Source organism: Hemibagrus wyckioides, linkage group LG20, assembly GCF_019097595.1.
Source record: "Hemibagrus wyckioides isolate EC202008001 linkage group LG20, SWU_Hwy_1.0, whole genome shotgun sequence".
Lineage (NCBI taxonomy): Eukaryota > Metazoa > Chordata > Actinopteri > Siluriformes > Bagridae > Hemibagrus > Hemibagrus wyckioides.
This window is the reverse complement of record NC_080729.1, coordinates 14051739-14076055: the sequence shown is the minus strand read 5'-3', so window position 1 is coordinate 14076055 and position 24317 is coordinate 14051739. Positions and strand designations below refer to the sequence as shown.

Sequence of the window (24317 nt, the reverse complement as noted above, 5' to 3'; positions counted from 1 at the left end):
TTGTGAGGTCACACACTGATGTTGGACGAGAAGGCCTGGCTCTCAGTCTCCGCTCTAATTCATCCCAAAGGTGTTCTATCGGGTTGAGGTCAGGACTCTGTGCAGGCCAGTCAAGTTCATCCACACCAGACTCTGTCATCCATGTCTTTATGGACCTTGCTTTGTGCACTGGTGCACAGTCATGTTGGAAGAGGAAGGGGCCAGCTCCAAACTGTTCCCACAAAGTGGGGAGCATGGAATTGTCCAAAATGTCTTGGTATGCTGAAGCATTCAGAGTTCCTTTCACTGGAACTAAGGGGCCAAGCCCAGCTCCTGAAAAACAACCCCACACCATAATCCCCCCTCCACCAAACTTTATACTTGGCACAGTGCAGTCAGACAAGTACCGTTCTCCTGGCAACCGCCAAACCCAGACTCCTCCATCAGATTTCCAGATGGAGAAGCGCGATTCGTCACTCCAGAGAATGCGTCTCCACTGCTCTAGAGTCCAGTGGCGGCGTGCTTTACACCACTGCATCCGACGCTTTGCATTGCACTTGGTGATGTATGGCTTGGATGCAGCTGCTCGGCCATGGAAACCCATTCCATGAAGCTCTCTGCGCACTGTTCTTGAGCTAATCTGAAGGCCACATGAAGTTTGGAGGTCTGTAGCGATTGACTCTGCAGAAAGTTGGCGACCTCTTCGCACTATGCGCCTCAGCATCCGCTGACCCCGCTCCGTCAGTTTACGTGGCCTACCACTTCGTGGCTGAGTTGCTGTCGTTCCTAAACACTTCCACGTTCTTATAATACAGCTGACAGTTGACTGTGGAATATTTAGGAGCGAGGAAATTTCACGACTGGATTTGTTGCACAGGTGGCATCCTATCACAGTTCCACGCTGGAATTCACTGAGCTCCTGAGAGCGACCCATTCTTTCACAAATGTTTGTAAAAACAGTCTGCATGCCTAGGTGCTTGATTTTATACACCTGTGGCCATGGAAGTGATTGGAACACCTGATTCTGATTATTTGGATGGGTGAGCGAATACTTTTGGCAACATAGTGTAAGTTAGATGATACTTATATAGTACTAATGCACAAACAAATGGCTACACAAGTACACATATACCTGGACATGCTGTCTCGGGATGCTACAGAGTCCTGGCTTTCTAACGTATATCCTCTGCGTCTGCGTCTGGGTTTCTGAGAGCACGAGTCTTCCTCACTGATCCGATCCAATCCGGACTCACGTGACACATTCAGACGCATTTGCTTCTGGTAGTACACGTGGATGCTCTCTCGAGATGGAACATTGCCCTGTGGGAAATAGTATAGGTGAACTTCTGCTAAAAACTTGTTAAAAAAAATTAAAAAATAAAATAAATTAGACCACTGAGATCAATCTACCATTAAATACATCAGTCACAGTACTCACAGTATACAAACATTATTTATGCAAAAATGATATATGAGTATAAAAATGAATAGAATTCAGTTTGAAATTATAGTATAAATAATTTTATTTTGAATTAATGTGCAGTGTATTCTTAAATGAATAAAAAAATAAAGTAAAGAAAAATTTAAGAATTCTAATTAGACGTGTGTGTGTGCATGTGTGTGTGTATACCACACCTTTTTGACCTCTCTGGTAAGCATACAGCGTTCAATGCGCAGCACGGTGGAGATGTCGATGTATTCTTTACAGATGCTGTTGATCCACACGGTCAGGCTCTCCAGAGTGGTCAGGAACAGCACCCAGGTAAACTTGATGATGTTGAAAACCCTTTTAATGATGTTGTCTGTAAAAAAAAGGAGGAGCGTCATTGCACAACAACAGTTGTGGAGAAATCTACAATGACATAATCCACCATTAGGAAAAAAGGTCAGGGTTAGGTAAAGGTGGCTCAGGAGAATGCACTCATACATGTCTTTATAGTAACAAAAGTAAAAATGCAATCACTGGCAACTTGCTGCGGTATAAAAGGAATAAAACAATTTGGGACATCATTATACACCGGTTTTTGCCCCTCTGAGTTCATAGTGACTTTATTATATATCCAGATGACATTAGTTTGTCAGTGTACTTGCGGCATTCTTCTTAATCAATAATCTGAATTATAAATTAAACAGAGTAAACTGATTGAGGTTAATGTAAACTCTATTTCTGTCTGATTAAACAATATAAAGGAAGTGATAATACAATAAAACAGGGCTCTTTATAAATGCTTAAATTAGGAATGGGTTAAAGGTAATGAGCTTTTAAACAGGGATTTGGAATTGATACCTGGTCCTTCCTTTTTCTCCTCCTCTGAGCTCTGCTGTTCATCATCTCCTATCTCAATTGCAACTTGACCTGCTCAAACACACACACACACACACACACTGAATATACACTTATATAACAGTTTAACTATATTATGATATGTGTGTACAGTTTTGACTCCTCATTAGGATTTGCATAATGCACCTTCTTCCTTTTCTTTCCTTTGTTTACGCCCTCTTCCGTATCTTTTCCAGAAATGCCGCCGCTCCTTAACCCGCTCCTTAAGAGCTGTTTTGGAGTCTGTGACCCATGCCTGGTACACAAACTGTGGAGCAACACAAGCCACAATCAAATCACTGCAATGGCTTTAGACCACAGGGGTCCAAGACTGGTCCTTGAGTACCGGAGGACTCCAGGATCAGGATTCAGAACCTTTGCTTTAGACGATTCCAAAAAAAAAAAAAAAAGCTTCAGCCTGAAGTCAAATAACCATCTTCAACTTGGCAAAGGTTTACCTATAACATGATACCTTCTCACTAATATACGGTATTACCAGATCTTTAAATTATAGATTGTGATTAAATATGGTTGATTAAATTCAGGCTAGCAAAAACAAAGCAAAAATATAGAATGCAGTATTTTTGCCCCATTGGCAGAGAAATAAATTTTTAAGTCTGAATTAGAATTCAATTTAAAGATGCTTTCTTTAGTTTGGTCTGTAATGATGGCTAGTATACCTTGGGGCAAAACACACACACAACTAAAAAGAAACACATCTAACCCAAATACATACATGTAGTATACAAACCGGTGATGGCAATGATGTGGAAAACACATGCTACACAAGGATTTCACCAAAACATCACAAAGATTTGACCAAAGCTTTTTCATTCCATGTTGCATCATCTGAGAAATTTATTTAGGCATTTTAGGACCTTATACATTAAAAGGTTTCAACAGCATGGAGTGGAAAGGCAAGGCATGGTCAACAGATACACATAAATCATAAACAAACACAAGAGGCCACACAAACACAGCATGGATTTAGGTGATACCTTGCCTGCCCTGATAAGATACTGAAGGATAGTTTTGGGCAGTTTTAGTATAGACCTGGGCAAAGCCACGACGGCTGAGGCAAACTTTCCAATTGCTCGCTGAGGGAAAGAAATAGAGGCAGCCAGTGTCAGAGGGAACAGGTGGAAATGAGATGAGGACTACAACCCTAACTGCAGAGCACTGTACGACAGATCATAATACTAGTATGTATTTATATACTGTTAGTACAGGAGTATACTGGATTTTTTTAAAAGCAACCACTGAATCTAAACGTCTTTGAGCACAATTTGATTAAACAATACTCCAGTGACTCATTATCAGCTCTAACTTCTGTTTTTATTGGTCAGTTATAAGGGGAGTTCCTTTGCATAGGACGTTCCATGCAAGCATATTTTATATACCCGTATAATTGTTAATGAGGTGAGGTTTTTGGAAGAATCTCCAGTATCAGTGCTTTGTATTAATTAAAGTTAAAGCTATAACTTTTCCAACACAAGAAAACACATTTTTGTACTTTGTGGTTTCCGACAAGTTCCGTTTATTTGTCTTAAAAAACGATGCTGATTACATAAGTGATAAAAGGAACTTGTTTCGCAGATGTTCCACTACATTAACTAGAAATGTAAATGTAAAAAGTGTCTACGATGTCAAATTGCTGTGATCTGAAACACTTCAGGACATGATATTATTGGTAAATGATCAACTTTTGGGTAAGAACAACGCAATGCAACTTTGCTTTGCATCAGGTTGCAACACACCACCCTGTTTGTGACTATTTTCCTGTAAGACCACACTCTCATTTATTTCCATATTATTAATCCTCACCTGCACTACATAGACAAAGCAAAGGTTCTATACTGGGTCGACCACATTCTGTATATGAAAACATTTTCCAATATGTAAAGCTTTATGGCTTTATTCCTTTGCAGAGAGAAAAGACCGAATGACTAAAATCTAGACACGATCAAAGATATTGAAAAAGAACAACAACATTTGCTGCTGTAGTGCTGGCATTAAAGAGCATCATTCCTGTACTGTAAAGCTCTCACCTGGAATGCTGATTTCTTAGGAGGTTCATCGTCTTTTTTCTCTTCTTCCTCCTCCTCTTCTTCGCTGTCAGTCTCAAACAGGTAATAATCGCCGCTCCTCACCACTAAAAGAAAGAATAGTCATTCGCTCTACAGCACAGGCCACATGGGCAATGCCGGACAGATGTTTATCGTAAAGAAATTCAGTTAATAATTCATGGAGTTCAAAATGATTGTATTGCACGAATCCCTGACTGAAGAACCAGCCTACACAGCATTGGATCATAACACTCAGAAACAGTGGATTCACAGCCAGGGATGGATTGCAAAGAAGACTTGAACCAGCTATACCATAGTGTACACAATAAAATCATATGATCTTGGTGATTTTAATAACACTACAGACATACACAACAAATCTGCCCAAAAGACAAGAAAATGTTAAAGCAAGTGTAAATCAAGCACAGGTTTAAAAGACGATAAGACAGAGACAGAGCCTAAAATAGTAAAGAAGATCAATTTTTTTTTTTTTATCTACTAGATATGATCAAAACAACTCCCACTAACTAACCAAGAATGACAGCATCGAAAATGAAGCAGGGATGGTTAATGGTTTGAACAAAAACAGACCAGGAACATTTTATCCCCTGTGTCCTGTCCTGTTTGCACTGTAGGACAGGAACTGGAGTAGGGAAACTGCCTTGTGTCCTTGAACAGAACAGCCACAATGGAGAGGGTTGTTAGGGTGGGAGTGTTGAAATAGGAGCGTGAACAAAACACGAGCATGTAGAAATTAAATCAACTTCTGTGGATGAAGGATAGAAATAATAAAGGCAAACTAGTAGAGCACAGAGATGAACTGCTCAGCGTGATGCAGGAGTATCTTTTCAATTAACAGCTGAATTTGTTTCGCCACATTAAAGAGAAAGTCTACATTCTAATTTCAAGGTAGCAGGAGCAGGTTAGTTCTCATTCATTGTTTCTGAGTAAAATAACATTCTGAATGAATAAAATAACACCTGTCAGCACTGATCAGTTCATTGAGAGCTGTCTCTGTGAAAGAGAGAGTTCCCAGCCGTAGTTCTTTGTGTTTTAAAGGAAACCAGACTGGAAAGATGGACTCTCTATTTCTTTTGATGAGGGTGAGATAAATTGAAACCACGGCAGAGATCCGTAACTGTGGGCTCTAGGGACCAGGCCAATTGTTTTAATCCATTGATATCACTCCAAGCCAAGGACCCAGTACCACCCAGGTATTAGCATTTTTCCTGTCCTTAGATGCAATACAGTGTATATCTATTTAAGGCTTATTCCAAGAGTAAACATGAATCTTTTAGTAACTTCAATTATTTTAATAATTTCGAAATGTTATCTGTACAATATAATATGAATACATATTTACAGTGACTTGCTTAAGTATTCAACCCTCATTGAACTATTCCACATTTTTGTAGTGTTAGAAGACAGAAAACTGAAATTGACTTAATTGGGATTTTTTTTTTTACCATGATTCACACACTATTGGTAACATATAAAGGTACAGGTCACTCGAAGCATAATTAAACAAAAAAGCAGGAATGTGTTGGTTGCATAAGCACTCCCCATCCAATAAACACTGAGCTAACATTGAACCTGAGTGGTGAAACGTTATTAGACTTCTATGCAAGCCAAAGTTTGCCAATAACAAACGCTATGCTCAAATACAAGGTTGCTCACCTTGGGTCCAAAGGTCAATGATTAATTTAGTAATTATATCATCAGACTTGGGACTGGACATTGTGTGAAGAGAGATAAGCAGAAGTGTCAACTTCTCAGACTGGGCACCAGCCAGATATACTTGGCAAACCCAGAGGTTCCTTCTGAAGTGTCAAGGCAGAAGATTTGGTGAGAAAAGAATTTAACTCCCACTTCTGAAAGTCCCTGACCCTGAATGGACCGTCTTCAAGCCCTAAATCGTAGAAGCAGCAAGAATCTGTTGTGGAAAGGCTGCTGGCGCCTGTCAGCCTGCCAGGCAGCAACACAAGGACATGCTGATGTACACCAGTGGTGAGGGAAGCCAATAATTTGAAGATAGTAGCCTTCTGAGTAATGCTCATGGAGGGCTCTCCTGACTTAATTGAGATGGTATATGAGAACCAGAAGTTCTGCTGCAAAAGCAGTTAGCTGTGGAAGCAAAAGCTCAGGCATGGAGGAGTTTGTAGAGACAGAAAAAATGACTTTTTATGGCTCCAGTAATGTTCTAGTAAGCCATGTTGTTGAGACTTGGCCAGAGATGTTGTGGCCAGAGTTGGGGTTGTGCTGTTAACTTGTCTCTTCAATTTGTCATGAAAATCTGGAGCAGTGCCTATGGACTGGGATAACAAACTGGGATAGTGGGACAGGCTAGAGCTGTCCCATTGGACAGAGACCTTTCTCAGCTTGCTGCACTTTGATCCCCACACGGAAATTTGGAAGGACAGATACTGTATGTCTGAATTAAAACTAATGAATCTTATGGGATATGTTCCTGTTGATTTTGCACATCTGGAAACTTCTATCTTAAGCTCTGTCAGACAGGAAGGAGACTGTCGGGGGAATAGCAATTTTCAAGTCTTTAAAAATGATTTGTAAATTATATTGAGATCACGGGGTGCTTTATTTGTATAAAGGTGGACAACTCTGTATTAATAATGCAATTTCTGATAGCAGCTGTATTTTAGAAGAACTAATTTAAAGGTTTGACAGCAACATGGGAGAATACTTATGCAACTTATTGTTTTTATGGTAAATCATATCAAGTATATCGATTTACCTACTTAAACTTTATGGGCAATTTTGTGTAGATTCATGGAATAAAATCTCAGTTGAGTCCATTTTAGTTCTGGATCATAACACTACAAAATGTAGAAAAACTGTAGAGGGTCATTACTTTTATATTACAACATAAATACACAGTCAATTCCAGAATTATTGGCACCTTTCAGGAGAATGGACAAAATGATTGTATATAATAAATATAACAAACATTTTTTTTTTTTACAAAATTTCTTTAGCACTTCTTCTGTACTTTCTTAAATTCATATGTGGCAAAAAAAAATTTGTTACCAGTAAAGAACAGGCGAACTGAATGCAAAAAAATCTTTCACAACAAAACTGCTCTGTGTTCAGTAACTCAGAAGTTTTCTTGGAGAGTAAACATGTCGTTGCACAAGTGAGACAGTTGTTGTCCATGTAACTGAGGCAAAGAGAGACTCCAAAGATAATATTTTCACATCACTCATGATGTTTCAAATCTGCTACTGGACGCCCATCCATAACAAAGTATTACGGACTGACAGCACAAAGGAGCCCTTTCTGAAAGCAGCACACAAAATGCTGAGGCTTCGTCAGAAGTACGTAAACCGTCGCCATGTTTAGCAAAAATGTGGACTCCGTATGGTAGAGCACCTGCTGTAAAATATGGAGGTGGGACTGTTTTGAGGCTGGCGGTCTGCTGGCTCTGAGGATTGATGGTCTGCTGCCTCAGAGAACTGATGGCCATGCTCTAGATTGATTTTTTATATATATATATATATTTTTTTTTAATCTGGACCCATGTAAAAACTTGTGGTTTGAAATGTTTAAAAGGCATCTTGCTGAGACTAGAGTTGTGCATCGATACTGGTATCCCGCAGGATGCAACAAAAAGGTCGCACGGGGCGGGACCTTTATTTTCATGCGAGCACGAGCAAGTGGTCAGATATGAGGCTTGCAGGACAAACATGTTCATGCGCAGTGCATTTTTCAGCCTTCATTCATTCCTCCTTAGTAACTGCCTGGTCAGGGATGAAGTAGTTTAAGTTTAGCTACTAGTGTGATTATATTTTGGGAAAGAAATAAAATTGATTAGTCGGGTACAAACAAAAATGATAACTGCGTGAGCGGGATTTTAAAAAAACAGTCCCGCGCACATCTCTAGTTGAAATCGATCATGAACTGGAGTGATGTGACTGAGGTTGAGGAACTGTCAGAGCCAGAATTCACACACCATGACAACAGTGCTGGCATCTTTACCTTTGAGTTTTATCTCCAGTGTTTTCTAGTGTTCCAGGGCCAACAAAAATCCACTACTGAAGAAACTACACAGCACACAAATATGTTTAACGTATTCATTTTGCACATTGTCATGAATGTTGCCAATAATTCTAGAGCTGTCTGTATTTTCTTAAGCCTTAAATAGATTCAGGAGAAGCATAAGGCCTGGGTGATTTGGTGGTTTGCGGATTGGTCGGTCTCACTGAGCCCTGGTGCAGTATGGGAATCTTCTGAATTCTGGTCAAGGACACAAGGAACACTCAGAGCAGAGGAAATTATGATAGTAAACCTACTGGAAGCATGGTCAACCCAAGGCCTCCACCACTGCTTTTTTTTGGCCTTGGCTTTCTCTTTCTCTGCTCCTACAATAAAATGGTGGCAAGATCATTAATATAACTGAAAAAAAAATTATGTATCACACATACAAATCAGTGTCTAAGGTGTAAAATTTTATAATGACATATGATGAAGTATTGTTACAGCGAACAAAAAAATAAATTGCACTTTTGACCTATATTATCCTGGCCTACACCATTTTAAACATATTCTCATTTACGTCAGATGAGTTTGTCGTACCATCGTCATCATCCTCTTCACCAGCATCAGGTGGAATTAAGGTCTGGTTGTCTGTAGACTCCTGGGTCAGACTCAGCATCTTTTCCTTCCCCTTTTTAAACTTCTGCTGCCGGGTCTTAATGCGGTCCATCCTGGGTTAAGGCATTCACATTCATCAGATATTTCTTTATATATAGAACTAAGTGGAACTACATTTGGGGTAATCCAGATGAAAATCTATATATTGTTCAAGAAATTCCAAACATTTGGTGGTGATTAGTGTGTATATGTGTTGATTCTCACTGTCTCTTGAGCTGCTCCATGGATTTATTCTCCTCCTCCAGTCGAGCTCTCACTGCTTTTACTATAGAGGCTTGGAACAGCTCTGCTCCTCTGAAACACACACATACACACACACACACACACACAAATGGATTAACATAAAAAAGGTTGCATTTCAGTTGCTTAAGTGAGAAACGTTTTTGGGAAAAGAAAATTAAGAGCATATGACTAATGACCAGTTAATGTGCAACTATCGTTCTCAGATTTAACAAAAAAAAAGTCTTGAACCAGCAACAAACAGCTATTCATTTTAGGGAACTGTGAATTCCTGTTTTCTTTTTGGGGGGCGGGTTGGGGGGGGGTAGTGGCTCTTCATGTTGCCTTTCATGTCTGTAAATTTAACTGAGGACACTCTTTCACAACCTGGCAAGAAGATAACTGTGTCGAAGATAACTGAAGAATACTAGTAAGAAATTTTTAGGCTTTTTCCATTTGATTTCCTTAGGTTTAGAAGAATAACTGTTCTGTAAGAGGAAGGAAATAAGGATAGGAAGAGCAGGTATAAGATGTTCTACTAAATGTTAACACAATTACAATCGTTATATTGCATATGTATGACAATCTGAGAGACGTTATTGGATGGAATTTGAGCTCAAAATCTATTTTTTATTGGTCTATAACATGCTTCGACACTAACTTTAGGAAAACAAACATATTTATCCTCAACAATATAGAATTGTTTTAAAAAATTATTATTAACCTTATGAGATAATTAAGTAAGTCTGCTAGCTTTCCTTACACAGTGAACTTTATGCTTTAACCAAGATGTTGGTTATATGCCAAGCTTCTGATTGCAAATAGTCTAAGCCGCTGTTAAATTGTCCGTGATGCATGCTGTTGAGGCCATTTAAAGTTTGAACACACGTTAAAGAATGGGAAACAACCAACAGAACAAAAACAAGTTATCTTACTTTAGCACTGATGTAAGAGCCGGCAGTGATTGTTGTGTGAAGAGTGATAATGAGGCTTAAACAGGGTTTACCTAGAAGCCAGAATCTGTCCAGCACGTATATCAGCCACAACGTGCAGGAAGTAGTAGCTCATGAAGACGCGTCTCTGTAGCAACAGAAAGCTGAAACAGATGCTGTCCCAGATGATTCCTGCCTCATCCTTAGGCAAGTCACACTCAGAACTAGAGACTGAGGACACATGGGCATATATACACACATAACATTTCACACCGAAACAAACTTTGGATCATTTATACCCTGCAAATTGTCTTGTGCATAAAAAACAACACCACAAAGAATTTGTGCACAACAATCAGCTATTGTCTTCCAGTTAATTAAATAATGTCATGCCACATGCATTTGGAAACAACAGCATTTACTGATTTTATCCATGACCTGCTGTACACGTAAACAAATGCTGACTGAATTTATACCAAATCCAGATTTCATTAAGGAAATCTTGATGGTTGGATTCATTAGGACAAAGTACCAAGAGACCCATACCTGGCAAGTGCTCATATTCTTTGATGGTGCAGGCCAGACTCAGCAGCTGGATCAGCCAGCAGCAGTTCAGCTTCAGCTTGTTGATGTAGCCACAGGCAAGAATCTGGGCAAAGCAACCACACAGAAAAACTTACACAGGTGTCCACAGATTTTACACCAAATAAACACTTCTGAATATGTGCTTTGTATCAAAGAAACTCTAATTAAATTAACATGCCATAAATACACAGAAAGGCGGTTCATACTGCACTTAAGCACAAATTATCGTTGTTCCAAAGCTCAGATTTACCCTGGGGAGAGGAAAGCTCCACACTGGTCATTTAGACCAATTTGGCATTGCAGTAACAATTGTGTGATGTGGATTTAGAACATTATGGCTAGAGGTTTTGCAACAGACACCCTATCAGAAACTGAACAGCATGTGCCTCATATGAGAAGAAAACCAGGACGTAACAACAAAAACAGCTGGGTAGCGCCATATGGCAAAGCATTGACGAGAAATATGTGATATATCTATAACACCTGGTCAACTATGTGACAAAATTATTGGCCTCACTGAGTATGAGACAAGACATTATTTAAAGTGGTCAGACGCTGTATTTATCCAATCATGGTTTTGGACACTGCAAATTTACATATAAGAACAATAACCCAAGGTTTAGAAAAGTGCAGTGTGAAACACTAGGTTATAAATACCCAGGATTAATTGTTAACCCCAGATAAAGTATAAATAGTGTATACAGTAAAACAAGTTAATTCAGGATTCTGTTTACCTGGGGGTTCAGAATAACCCAGGGGTAACTATTTCAAGTGTGTCCTAGAAATGCCAGTTCAGGCAAAGGTTCTAGCTGTAAGGTTCAAGCTTTTAGCATTAAGATGATAAAAAAAAAAAAAAATGTATCTCACCGAGAAGACATTCTTCATGGTGATGACGAAGACATTGTAGGCTATCAGGAAGTCCCAGAAGTGCAAGATCTTTTTGATAGGTTTGAGAAGTAGCTCCCCGCCGAACAGCAGGAAGTAGAAACACGCCACCAGGTAGCCCATGCAGAAAATACTGATGCGTGTTGTGCCCGTGATGAAGATGATGGTCAAGACAAACCAGAACAGGTAGCTGAAAATGATCACCTTCAGCATGTCCAAATACGACCTATAAGACACAGGGTATCACTTCAGATGAACCAGAGCTGTACCTGTATCAATGTTTATGCGTTGTTATACACAATGCCTGTAGCTAGACATGTTGCTTTCATTTATGCATATTTACAATGTCCTTCTGAAAGGTAGGAAATTCCATTAATTGGATATCTAATTTCACAATGGATGAAAATAATAGACACATTTCTTTTTCTGACTCAGATGCCTGAACACTCTTTTAATATAGGTTCTACATATTAGTACACAGCTAACAGTCGACAAGTGCTATATGATGTCAGTGGAATTGACGTTTCCGAGTATGTGTACACATATATACATATACAGCATAAAGGAAGTGAGTGCTCACCATATGGGCTGTAAAAGCTGCCATGTATGGATCTTCATTATCTGAGTGCACTCTAGACCTCTTACCCACCTGGGTGTGCGCTACATCACTCCACACATTACCTCTCACAGCCACTCAGAGCTGTGTGTGGAAACACTGATAGCTAAATGTAGGTCCCACTACTCTGCCTGTATTAAGGGCTTTGATGAAAAGATACATACAAGTGTTGTTGATGGGCCAGAAATGGACATATTCCTATCTCTCTCTCTATCTCTCTCTCGTTCTCATTTCCTCACTGATCACCTTGTTCAGAAAACAACTCACTTTGTACATAAAAGCTGCTTATTGAGTTAAAAAAAATGCATATGAGGGAAAGTGATGCTTGGCTATGGACAACATGCCCCATCTGTAATCTGATCTGTAGGAGAAGAAATTGGGAATGAGAGGACAGGAAGGAAGGAAGGAAGGAAGGAAGGATGGATGGATGGATGGATGGATGGATGGGGGAGGTTTTGTGCATGTTGACGCACAGACGATTTGTAGCTGACAGTCAAGCCAGGGCACTGCAAAGCTTTCACAACACAATTTATTTATTTGCACTTTGCATGAACTAAAAAAAAAAAATGATGGCCAGCTTGTAGCTGTAGGTTCCAAAATAACTGTGTCAACATTTTTAAAGCCTTCAAATAAATAGATCAGTGCAAGAGCTCTGGAGATTGTTTGCTCCATGATATCTCTCTCAGTTACTAGCATTAACGTGTACAACTTAATATTGCTAATTCAGAGGAGATGCACTAGGTGTTGTGTTTGCATGTTAGCACCTGCAGTGTATAAAGTCTGGGACGGGATTGTGTACGCTAAAGGAGGCAGCATCCAGATCTCGGCATATCTCTACGTTTTCTCCGGCCATCAGACGGACTGCTGCTTTATTCTCCTCATCAAACACCAGCCGCTGCAACGATGCACTCAGCAGCAACATAAAGTCGTCTGTATGAAAGAATGAAAGAGTGAAAAAGGAAAAGGCAGAGAAATGAAGATATTTCATCCTTTCAGTTTACAGATAACCAGCACACTATAGTTGTTTTAAAAGTTTAGAATCAGAACTCACAGATGAGAAACTTGGGGTTTGGTCTTGTGTGGAAATCAGGCAGGTAGAGCCACTTAATGACATTGGAATCGGTTGAAGAGTTGGGGAATCTCCATGGGTAGTCTGCAAAAAACAAAACAGATGTCAGTTCCATTCAATTCAGTTTTGACTGTTTTATTTATTTAGAGCTTTTAATAATATTGTCACAATGCAGCCATACAGAAATCTTCATGTATCATATATTAGATTTCTAATGAACAAGCCAAAGGTGGCAAGAAAAATCTCCCTGAGGTGACATGAGGAAAACACCCAATAGTGGGATTATAAATGATTGCATTAAAGAGGTGTAGTAGGATGTTCACTACGAATATATTTTGAATAAGAGTCCTGGGATGAACACAGGACAGCTTTTATGAATATGTACAGTAGCAGATTCTTAGGTCTACAGTATGAATGATTCATTTATCCATTGATCAAAGTGGGTGTCTTTTTGCAAAGTGTGCAGATCTTTAGGATATTCAGGTTGAACCATCGACAGCACCAGAACGTGTGGCACAATTGCAGAAGCTTCAAGCAGAATTAGAGCATCAGGATGAATCAGGCAGGTCCAAAGGTGGAGAGGAATGGAGAGGTGGTGTGAGGATCTGGTAGCAGGAGCGCATGTAGATCTCTAAAAACTCTACTAAAGGCTCTGGTTGATGGGAAGTAAACTGATTAAAACAAATGCTATCATTGCAAAAATAAATGGAATATGGTCACAAGCATGGTCACAGCTATCTTTTGGATTCTTCTAAGCTACGTTAAGTGTAAACTGACTCCCTTATCAAGTATAGGGTAGCCTTCTACAAACATCCAAACACAGACTGACTGCATGGACACACTCATGCTCACCTTTACATGCTGCTGGAGGGATGCCTATACAGACAAAATACTGAAAGGTGATCATGCAGGCCAGGAAGCAGCAATATTTAGACCAGATTTCAGCAATGGCCTTTCTCCTGCGCCGGTACATCACTGCTGCCAGAGCAAAGGCATGCAGCATAGAGTAGAAGTCCATGCGCTGGCCAACAACGTTCACCGCCAAAAGGAAACATACCTGAGATGAGAAATGAGGCACACAGATTGAGCACGATGAGACAAAACATTTTTCTGGCTTAAAGATATGACGTCATTTTTGCATCTAAAGGAACTCATTCATACCACTGCTCAGTTAGATTCTCATCCAACACACCGGTGTGTTTTATTCCTTATAGTACAGTTCCTGGAACACTGTTGGTGACCTACCTCTACCCCGAACTTGTAGAAGAAGTAGTTTATGAAGTATTTGGCGCAGCTGATGATGCCGTTATCTAGGTGTTGACGAGTAATTTCATGGAAAATAGTTCGAAAAGGAGGAGGAGAGAGCTTGTTGCGTAGCCGGAAATACTCCTGATGCCTGTAGATGGTTACCTCAAACGCCAAAATGGCCAACATCAGCAAATTATTCTAGAGAAAAAAGAGCATCAGCAACGTTACACAGTTAACATGCAGCCTTTATAGAGAAGAAGATACGCTAACCATTAGTCAAGATTACACAGTATGTCTCCCTCTCTCTTAAAGGAGGCGCATTTTTTAACCAAGTGCATACATTCACAGATAACACTGTGTATAGAAACTAACATACATACTATGTTCATTAATGACTATAACCCAGATTAAGGCTAGCATATTTTAATCATAAAGGAATGGGGCATCACACTATCCTTATACCATGTAGTGGAATGATTCATTTGTTATTCTTTTATTTTTAATCGGCATTAGTCTTGCCTTTATCTGCCCTTTCGGTCCTCCTCAATTGTATATGACGATAGTAATACTTCATACATCTGTAAATAATTTGTTTCCTCACCCGTAGATTTGGCAAAAGAGACTGGAACTTCACCAGTCCAACCCAGTTTGCAGGGTCTACTGGCTTTTCGTACAGCAAAGACCTCTTCATGTACTCCTTCTGATCTTGTGAGTAATTCATTGGCTAATAGGAAATATATACATCCATCAGATATCGGATATGAAAATCACAGACAAAGAGTTATTAAACATGAAAAAGAATTAGCTTTTTATAACCATCTAAAAACCATCACACACCATTGTACAATTACTTGAGTATGTTTCTGGGGTTATTGACTCCAGCTGGTACAACATTTTGCAGATGATGATAACACAAGTCCATACAGTGCAGACGCTGGAGGCCAAGTGCCGGAACTGGCTATAGGGAAGCGCGAAGGCCCATGATGCCAGGAACACCCAGTTCAGCAGCGAAACCTGCAAAGATCAGTTCACGTTAATCAGACCATGCTAAAATAGTGTTAGTCTATTAGAGATGTGTAGGGTGCACGAGTATACAACACTTCTATCTCACTTACATTTGGACCAAAATGGCACAAAGGATAGAAGACAGACTCAGAATTAGATGGAGTGAAATGACAGGTTACCTCAGTAACAGACATCAGGACAATGTAGGAGGACACAATCTTGATGACGTGGATCTCAAGCAGCCACCAGATGAAAAGCTGCAGTTTATGGAAGTACTCCAGAAACTTCAGGAACAGCACAGTTAGACGGTCCAACACTAGATGCCACTTATTTTTCAGATCTACAAATAGAGTGAGTTTAGTTTTAATGCAAACTGAGGAGCATGACAAATAATCAGATAAGCAGATAATCGTTGCTCTTTGCTTTATGCACAGTGATACCTAGTATGTACATAGGGCCAATTTTAGAGCTGGCATAGTCCATAAGTTACATCAATATTTATGTGGAACAAGAACCTCGTATTCAGAGTTCGGTAAGTGGAATTTCTGAGAGGCCGCTTCAATCACCAGAGGTTGTCAGATATTTCTTGATTAGAAACATCTTTGGGTTTGTCAGTATTGTATAGACCACCATTTTAAAGCCAGCACTTGAAAGGGACTGTATTATTAATTCATAATGTCATATGTATGTATTTTATATTGGAAACAAAGGCGATTCCATAGTTTCCTTGAATGTATCTATAGCATAAAGCTTTAATTTCAGAATGACATATTGTGGTTACATCAAGCTGTCAGAGAGTGGCCCTGGACTTACTATTGCTCCCGGTTCCAACCAAGAAAAATGGGCTTAATCCCAAGGTCTGAATCACATGTAACTGTGACATGCCTCTGTTTCAGGTATCACATTTAGGCTCACACTCCCCACCCACACGTACCATACACAACCCACTGACACAATTCTCACACACCCTGTCCACACAAACCACACACACATGCACACAAACATATCCCACCAACACAAATCTCACACATCCTGCCCACACATAATACACACACCCCGCCCACATAAACCACACTCACCCCACCCACACAAACCATACACCCTGTCCACACAAACCACACATACACAGCCACACACCCCACACAAACCACACACCCTGTCCACACAAACCACACATACACAGCCAGACACCCCACACACCCTGTCCACACAAACCACACATACACAGCCACACACCCCACACACCCTGTCCACACAAACCACACATACACAGCCAGACACCCCACACACCCTGTCCACACAAACCACACATACACAGCCAGACACCCCACACACCCTGTCCACACAAACCACACATACACAGCCAGACACCCCACACACCCTGTCCACACAAACCACACATACACAGCCACACACCCCACACACCCTGTCCACACAAACCACACATACACAGCCACACACCCCACACACCCTGTCCACACAAACCACACATACACAGCCACACACCCTGTCCACACAAACCACACATACACAGCCACACACCCCACACAAACCACACACCCTGTCCACACAAACCACACATACACAGCCAGACACCCCACACACCCTGTCCACACAAACCACACATACACAGCCAGACACCCCACACACCCTGTCCACACAAACCACACATACACAGCCAGACACCCCACACACCCTGTCCACACAAACCACACATACACAGCCAGACACCCCACACACCCTGTCCACACAAACCACACATACACAGCCAGACACCCCACACACCCTGTCCACACAAACCACACATACACAGCCAGACACCCCACACACCCTGTCCACACAAACCACACATACACAGCCAGACACCCCACACACCCTGTCCACACAAACCACACATACACAGCCACACACCCTGTCCACACAAACCACACATACACAGCCACACACCCCACACAAACCACACACCCTGTCCACACAAACCACACATACACAGCCAGACACCCCACACACCCTGTCCACACAAACCACACATACACAGCCACACACCCCACACACCCTGTCCACACAAACCACACATACACAGCCACACACCCCACACACCCTGTCCACACAAACCACACATACACAGCCACACACCCCACACAAACCACACACCCTGTCCACACAAACCACACATACACAGCCGCACACCCCACACACCCTGTCCACACAAACCAAACATACACAGCCAGACACTCCACACAAACCACACACCCTGTCCACACAAACCACACATACACAGCCACACACCCCACACAAACCACACACCCTGTCCACACAAACCACACATAAAAGTAAAAATAACAGTAGCATTGTACCTGAGCTCTCTTCTGATGGTATTTCTGGATCTGTAGCCACACTGCAATGTTGACTCTCGCCATGAATGGAGTCCTCCTCCTCCTTTTTTTTCTCCTCCGCTATGCTCTCCACCACCAACATCTCCTTCTCTTTGTCCACCAAGGAATCAGGAGAAGAGCTCATCATTGTCAGATCTGCCAAGCTCCCATCTGGATGGGCAAGTCTGTTCATCAAGACTTTTCATTAGGAAAACAGGGGCAGACAGTGCACTTGCCTGTTTATAATAGCACTAACCTATGATGATCACAAACATTTGGAATTCACTAAAAGACTAATATTTTTTAAGCTACAATGCTTATTAGATTCTATTAAGTGTTTACGAGAACATCTCAAAACATTCCATCCTTTCCAGCTAGCAGATGATCATGTGGGTTAGTGCATTTATAAACAGTAAAGAGCTAGACTGGGCTTGTATTGTACAGGCAGGGTTCAGATCATGGATGCTGTGAGCCCAGAGTCTTCGCAGAGCAGCAGGGATGTGATTATGTATGTAAAAAGCATGTCAGCAAAAACAATATGGTTATTTCATTGGTTAAGGTCAATAGTCAGTCAGTAATTAATAGGAAGGAAAATATATTTCATCTTCTATTATCAGTCAGATTTAAGGGTAGGGTCCATGACATTAATGAAAAGCTTGAGTAGCAAAAAAAGGGCGGTGCTATCATAAAAGATGTCTTCGTCTCAGGTGATGGAGGGTCAAGGGGGTTGAAAAACTTGCATGTTATGGCTGCATGGCACTGGAAAGGTTTTTTTTTTCTGTCCTGACAAGAGCTCACTTACTTGCTCTGAGGTGGTGGAATTTTTTGCTTGATGCTGTTAAAAAAGCAATTGTTTAAAAGAATTGAAAGACAAAATCAAACCACTGAATGCCTGAACGCTAAATATCAAAGTGTAAAATTACAACAATGCCTTAATACAAAGAACAAGAAAACTTCATCAAATGGTAACAATTGGGGAGGAAAAGGGGCGAGGAGACTGTGAAAATGGGAGGTGCTTCTAGAAAGGGGCGTGCACATTAGCGGACATGCTGAGGAGAGAATTTTCTGGAGGATTTTGAATGCGGTCAGTGGATGGAGGAGAAGGTTATACAAAGTGATGTTACTTTAGGGTCCAAACAAGTCTTTAGGGTCACCGGTGGTGCAAGTAGTGTGTGTAAGGGTACATCATTCACAAACAAATGCTATAATACAAAGTTCCAGGTCATACAAGATATTACTATCATTCAGATCATTTACAAATTCTTATTCTCTTTTACTAACTGAGGAGTGAACATAGGTGAGGGGAAAGAGAGAGGGTGGGAGATTTGAACATTCAGAGTGGAGGGTCCATGGGTGCTACGGAGCACAAGCAGTCACCCACCTATCCATAATCAGACAGATACGGGCACTGACTTTGGCATGGCTGCGGGGCCAGTGCCATTATGGATGGCAAAAGAGAGACGAGAGCAGACAAATGGTTAAAACAGGGACAGGAAGTACATGTTTAAAGCTCATTGCTTGTTTATGAAGTCCTTCCTGGGTAAATATTACAATTCTGAAATGACACAATAAAGACATGATCCTAAAAGAGAATGAATGTGAACAAGAATAAAAATTATGATGATGACAATACAACAGGAATTTTTTTGTGGGGGGTAAACGGAAAAAGTATGCTTTTTAAATAACAGACACTGGTAATAATAATAATAATAATAATAATAATAATAATAATAATAATAATAATAATAACAACAATATGTGTCAGCTCTTCACCTGTAGATGGCATTGTCCTGTTTGGCAGCCACAGCCTTGAGGTCAGTGAGCTCGAGAAAGCGCTCATGGAAGTAGTGCAGGTGAAGGATGCAGACTAACAGAAAGGAAGTAGGGATGAAGATACGTGTGAACAGGATACCCACAGAAAACCGCTCCAGGCCCAGATCCCTCAGTCTGCATGAGCCAGAGAGAGAGAGAGAGAGAGAGAGACAGAGACAGAGGGAGACAAAGAGAGAAGGAGGAAGGGAGAGGACAGGTATGTAAAAAAAAAACAATACTTCATCAAATCAATAGAATATTATTTGTGTTAAGTGTAATACCTTTAATGACTATATGGCTGCAAGCAACATGTCCTATGCTTTTATTTGAAACTTTCCAAATGAAAGAATTGTGCAAATGCAAAGTTAATTATTCATCAGTTTGTTGTAATTTGCTGTAATAATGTATAGGATGAAGCTTCAGGCATTCTGTACTAAAACAAAAGGACTGAAGAAACTGGTGTCAAAAATGTTGTGAAAGCACTTCCTTTTAACTGAGCAAATGTATCAATGTTTATATTTTACACTACATCCATCATTTTAATAAAGGTCATGTGGGATGTCTCCAAGTGGCTATACATCCACAGAGCATATCCACAGTTCTGGAAATAAAGTGACCTGTGATATCTACACCAATAGGTAATACTGTAATATGAAGCCACAGAGAAGCTACTGTAATATTAACCCTATAGGTGCTACAGTAATATGAAGCCAGAGCGAAGCTACTGTAATAATAACCCTACGGGTTCTACAGGAATATGAAGTCATAGAAAAGCTACTGTAATATTAACCCTACAGGTGCTACAGTAATATGAAGCCAAAGAGGAGCTACTGTAATATTAACCCTAGAGGTGCTACAGTAATATGAAGCCAAAGAGGAGCTACTGTAATATTAACCCTAGAGGTGCTACAGTAATATGAAGCCAAAGAGGAGCTACTGTAATATTAACCCTAGAGGTGCTACAGTAATATGAAGCCATAGAGGAGCTACTGTAATATTAACCCTAGAGGTGCTACAGTAATATGAAACCATAGAGGAGCTACTGTAATATTAACCCTAGAGGTGCTACAATAATATGAAGCCATAGAGGAGCTACTGTAATATTAACCCTAGAGGTGCTACAGTAATATGAAGCCATAGAAGAGCTACTGTAATATTAACCCTACAGGTGCTACAGTAATATGAAGCCATGAGAAGCTACTGTAATATTAACCCTAGAGGTGCTACAGTAATATGAAGCCACAGGGAAGCTACTGTAATATTAACCCTAGAGGTGCTACAGTAATATGAAGCCACAGGGAAGCTACTGTAATATTAACCCTAGAGGTGCTACAGTAATATGAAGCCACAGGGAAGCTACTGTAATATTAACCCTACAGGTTCTACAGTAATATGAAGCCACAAGTTCTACAGTAATATGAAGCCACAGGTTCTACAGTAATATGAAGCCATAGAAGAGCTACTGTAATATTAACCCTATAGGTGCTACAGTAATATGAAACCATAGAGGAGCTACTGTAATATTAACCCTATAGGTGCTACAGTAATATGAAACCATAGAGGAGCTACTGTAATATTAACCCTAGAGGTGCTACAGTAATATGAAACCATAGAGGAGCTACTGTAATATTAACCCTATCGGTGCTACAGTAATATGAAACCATAGAGGAGCTACTGTAATATTAACCCTATAGGTGCTACAGTAATATGAAACCATAGAGGAGCTACTGTAATATTAACCCTATAGGTGCTACAGTAATATGAAACCATAGAGGAGCTACTGTAATATTAACCCTATAGGTGCTACAGTAATATGAAGCCACAGGGAAGCTACTGTAATATTAACCCTAGAGGTGCTACAGTAATATGAAGCCATAGAGGAGCTACTGTAATATTAACCCTAGAGGTGCTACAGTAATATGAAACCATAGAGGAGCTACTGTAATATTAACCCTATAGGTGCTACAGTAATATGAAGCCACAGGGAAGCTACTGTAATATTAACCCTAGAGGTGCTACAGTAATATGAAGCCATAGAGGAGCTACTGTAATATTAACCCTAGAGGTGCTACAGTAATATGAAGCCATAGAGGAGCTACTGTAATATTAACCCTATAGGTGCTACAGTAATATGAAGCCATAGAGGAGCTACTGTAATATTAACCCTATCGGTGCTACACTAATATGAAACCATAGAGGAGCTACTGTAATATTAGCCCTATAGGTGCTACAGTAATATGAAGCCATAGAGGAGCTACTGTAATATTAGCCCTATAGGTGCTACAGTAATATGAAGCCATAGAGGAGCTACTGTAATATTAACCCTATAGGTGCTACACTAATATGAAACCATAGAGGAGCTACTGTAATATTAGCCCTATAGGTGCTACAGTAATATGAAGCCATAGAGGAGCTACTGTAATATTAACCCTATAGGTGCTACAGTAATATGAAGCCATAGAGGAGCTACTGTAATATTAACCCTATAGGTGCTACAGTAATATGAAACCATAGAGGAGCTACTGTAATATTAACCCTAGAGGTGCTACAGTAATATGAAACCATAGAGGAGCTACTGTAATATTAACCCTAGAGGTGCTACAGTAATATGAAACCATAGAGGAGCTACTGTAATATTAACCCTAGAGGTGCTACAGTAATATGAAGCCATAGAGAAGCTACTGTAATATTAACCCTAGATATGCTACAGTACAGTAATATTAAGCCTAGCGATGCTACGGAAACACAAATACTAGAGATGATAAACTCACTTGTCCACACTCATGCCAGTCATGTTGGTCCACACGTTGATGGAGTTGTCAAACTGGCATGTGTAGATAAGGGTGAGGACCAGCATGGTGTACACAACCACTGACATCCAGAAATATTTTAGAATCCTTCTCCACCACTCATAGTGCACCTGCACAAAAAAGAAAGCCCACATCACACATCTTTTAGGTTCAACATGCTAGCGTTTTATTCTACATTCAGAGTAGAATAGTCTTTCGTGTTGCTCATGTGGCACACCAAGAGGGTACATCTTTTGCACCTGTAATATGTATCTTTCTTATGGAAATGTAAAAGTTATTTACTAAGGGGACACAAGACTTTTCTGAGAGTGTAGGAGTGCAAACAACCTCAGGAATGATCCTGTACTCACCTAGAGATTCATCACAGAGCAATTGATCATAAAATAATTTGACAGAATAACAAAGATCTACTTTGAATGTTCACTTTGCGCATTCTCTTTGGGTATTTAAAACTTGATACCTGATAAAGGGCCACACAGAAGAGGAACAGCATCATGTAGATGATCTTGTACATGACGATGCGTCCTTCGAAGCTGACAAAGAAGAACATGCCACCGCAGATGTAGATCCAGTACTTGACCAGCATGGCCATCACCAGTTTTCCCACCATCTGCATCAGGTCATTCTCGCCACCTTCCTCTTCCTCTGACTTCTCTACCTCTACAAGACAAAACATTTCTTCTCCTTCATCAGGATTTAGAGGAGAGAATTCTAACCCCAGAGTGATGTTACCACATATAGCATTACATACTCTATTATTATATATCAGTCCTTTTGAAAAGTATATATTGTTCATCATAAAAATGCTTTTTCTTGGCTGTCTCAGGAACAGTCAGTATGAGGAAGGCAGGTTTTGGTATTTTTTCAGTGAAGGTGTACAATATATAAATGTATTTCTGAGTGAAGATTCAGCATACACTGAAGTTATAATGCACCTTCCTCTTGGTCTGCTAGCAGTGGTGTCTGATTGGTTAAAGGCTCTTAGCTAAGGATCAGAAATTCAGGGGATCTCCTCCAGGAGTGCTGTATCATTGCTGACCTCAGCTTCATTACATGCTGGGATATGCAAAAAAGTTTTTCCACTGTCATTTACAGTATATGTAATGAATAAAGTTTGGGAATATTTTCAATAGTCCAATCAAATACCACTCATTAGACCACACATATCATCACCATACATAATGCAATTCAGACTTTGATCGGCTGGTCGGCTGTTAAGCTCACCCTTTTTCTCTGAGTCGACTGAAACTTCGGAAAGCGTGGCTTCCTCTTTTAGTTTGTCCTGCCGCTCAGTCAGTGTCTGACGCAGAAGCAGCCAGAAGCTCAGTAAAAACAGCACCTAATGACAAATCAACAGAGAAACCCAATAAACATATACACATGAACATTTAGAGACATTTATTTAATCAAACATTTATTACAAAGTATACCAGGGACACATTAGTAATAACATCATAAAGTTTTTATTATGGACAGAAATAATTTTCCAGGTCACATCCATTATAAATCAACAGGTTAATGAAACGGGCGGGAAAGCTACCAAGCTTGTGAACTGTGGGTAAATAGATATTGGTCAACGTTTGAAAAACCTGCAAGTGTGAAAGGAGTAGAGAACAGTAGAGAAAGAACAGTAGAGAAAGGAACTCATAGCATACACTTGTAGCTGGGACAAATAAATGGCAGTCCCTGATTGGACAAATTCATTAACTAGTTTTCTGGGCATGT

At 40.3% G+C, this 24317-nt stretch overlaps 1 protein-coding gene across 3 annotated transcripts in view; it reads right to left on the bottom strand.

Moving 5' to 3' along the window:
• The window catches only part of LOC131371021 (piezo-type mechanosensitive ion channel component 2), a 74198-nt gene that overhangs the window by 13437 nt on the left and 36444 nt on the right, over positions 1-24317 (bottom strand). For 2 of the 3 annotated variants that reach the window (XM_058418721.1, XM_058418722.1), the window contains 24 exons: positions 23817-23931; positions 23053-23252; positions 22554-22702; positions 19744-19917; positions 17953-18155; positions 15775-15935; positions 15428-15604; positions 15192-15314; positions 14588-14788; positions 14195-14399; positions 13325-13426; positions 13038-13203; positions 11640-11883; positions 10734-10836; positions 10262-10418; positions 9241-9330; positions 8959-9089; positions 8676-8744; positions 4351-4454; positions 3301-3399; positions 2450-2570; positions 2267-2335; positions 1615-1781; positions 1112-1299 (listed from right to left, as the gene is read on the bottom strand). In XM_058418721.1, the coding sequence (XP_058274704.1) occupies positions 1112-1299; positions 1615-1781; positions 2267-2335; positions 2450-2570; positions 3301-3399; positions 4351-4454; positions 8676-8744; positions 8959-9089; positions 9241-9330; positions 10262-10418; positions 10734-10836; positions 11640-11883; positions 13038-13203; positions 13325-13426; positions 14195-14399; positions 14588-14788; positions 15192-15314; positions 15428-15604; positions 15775-15935; positions 17953-18155; positions 19744-19917; positions 22554-22702; positions 23053-23252; positions 23817-23931 (3518 nt within the window). The remainder of the gene's footprint in view (positions 1-1111; positions 1300-1614; positions 1782-2266; positions 2336-2449; positions 2571-3300; positions 3400-4350; positions 4455-8675; positions 8745-8958; positions 9090-9240; positions 9331-10261; positions 10419-10733; positions 10837-11639; positions 11884-13037; positions 13204-13324; positions 13427-14194; positions 14400-14587; positions 14789-15191; positions 15315-15427; positions 15605-15774; positions 15936-17952; positions 18156-19743; positions 19918-22553; positions 22703-23052; positions 23253-23816; positions 23932-24317) is intronic. The other variant, XM_058418723.1, reaches the window with a different exon arrangement.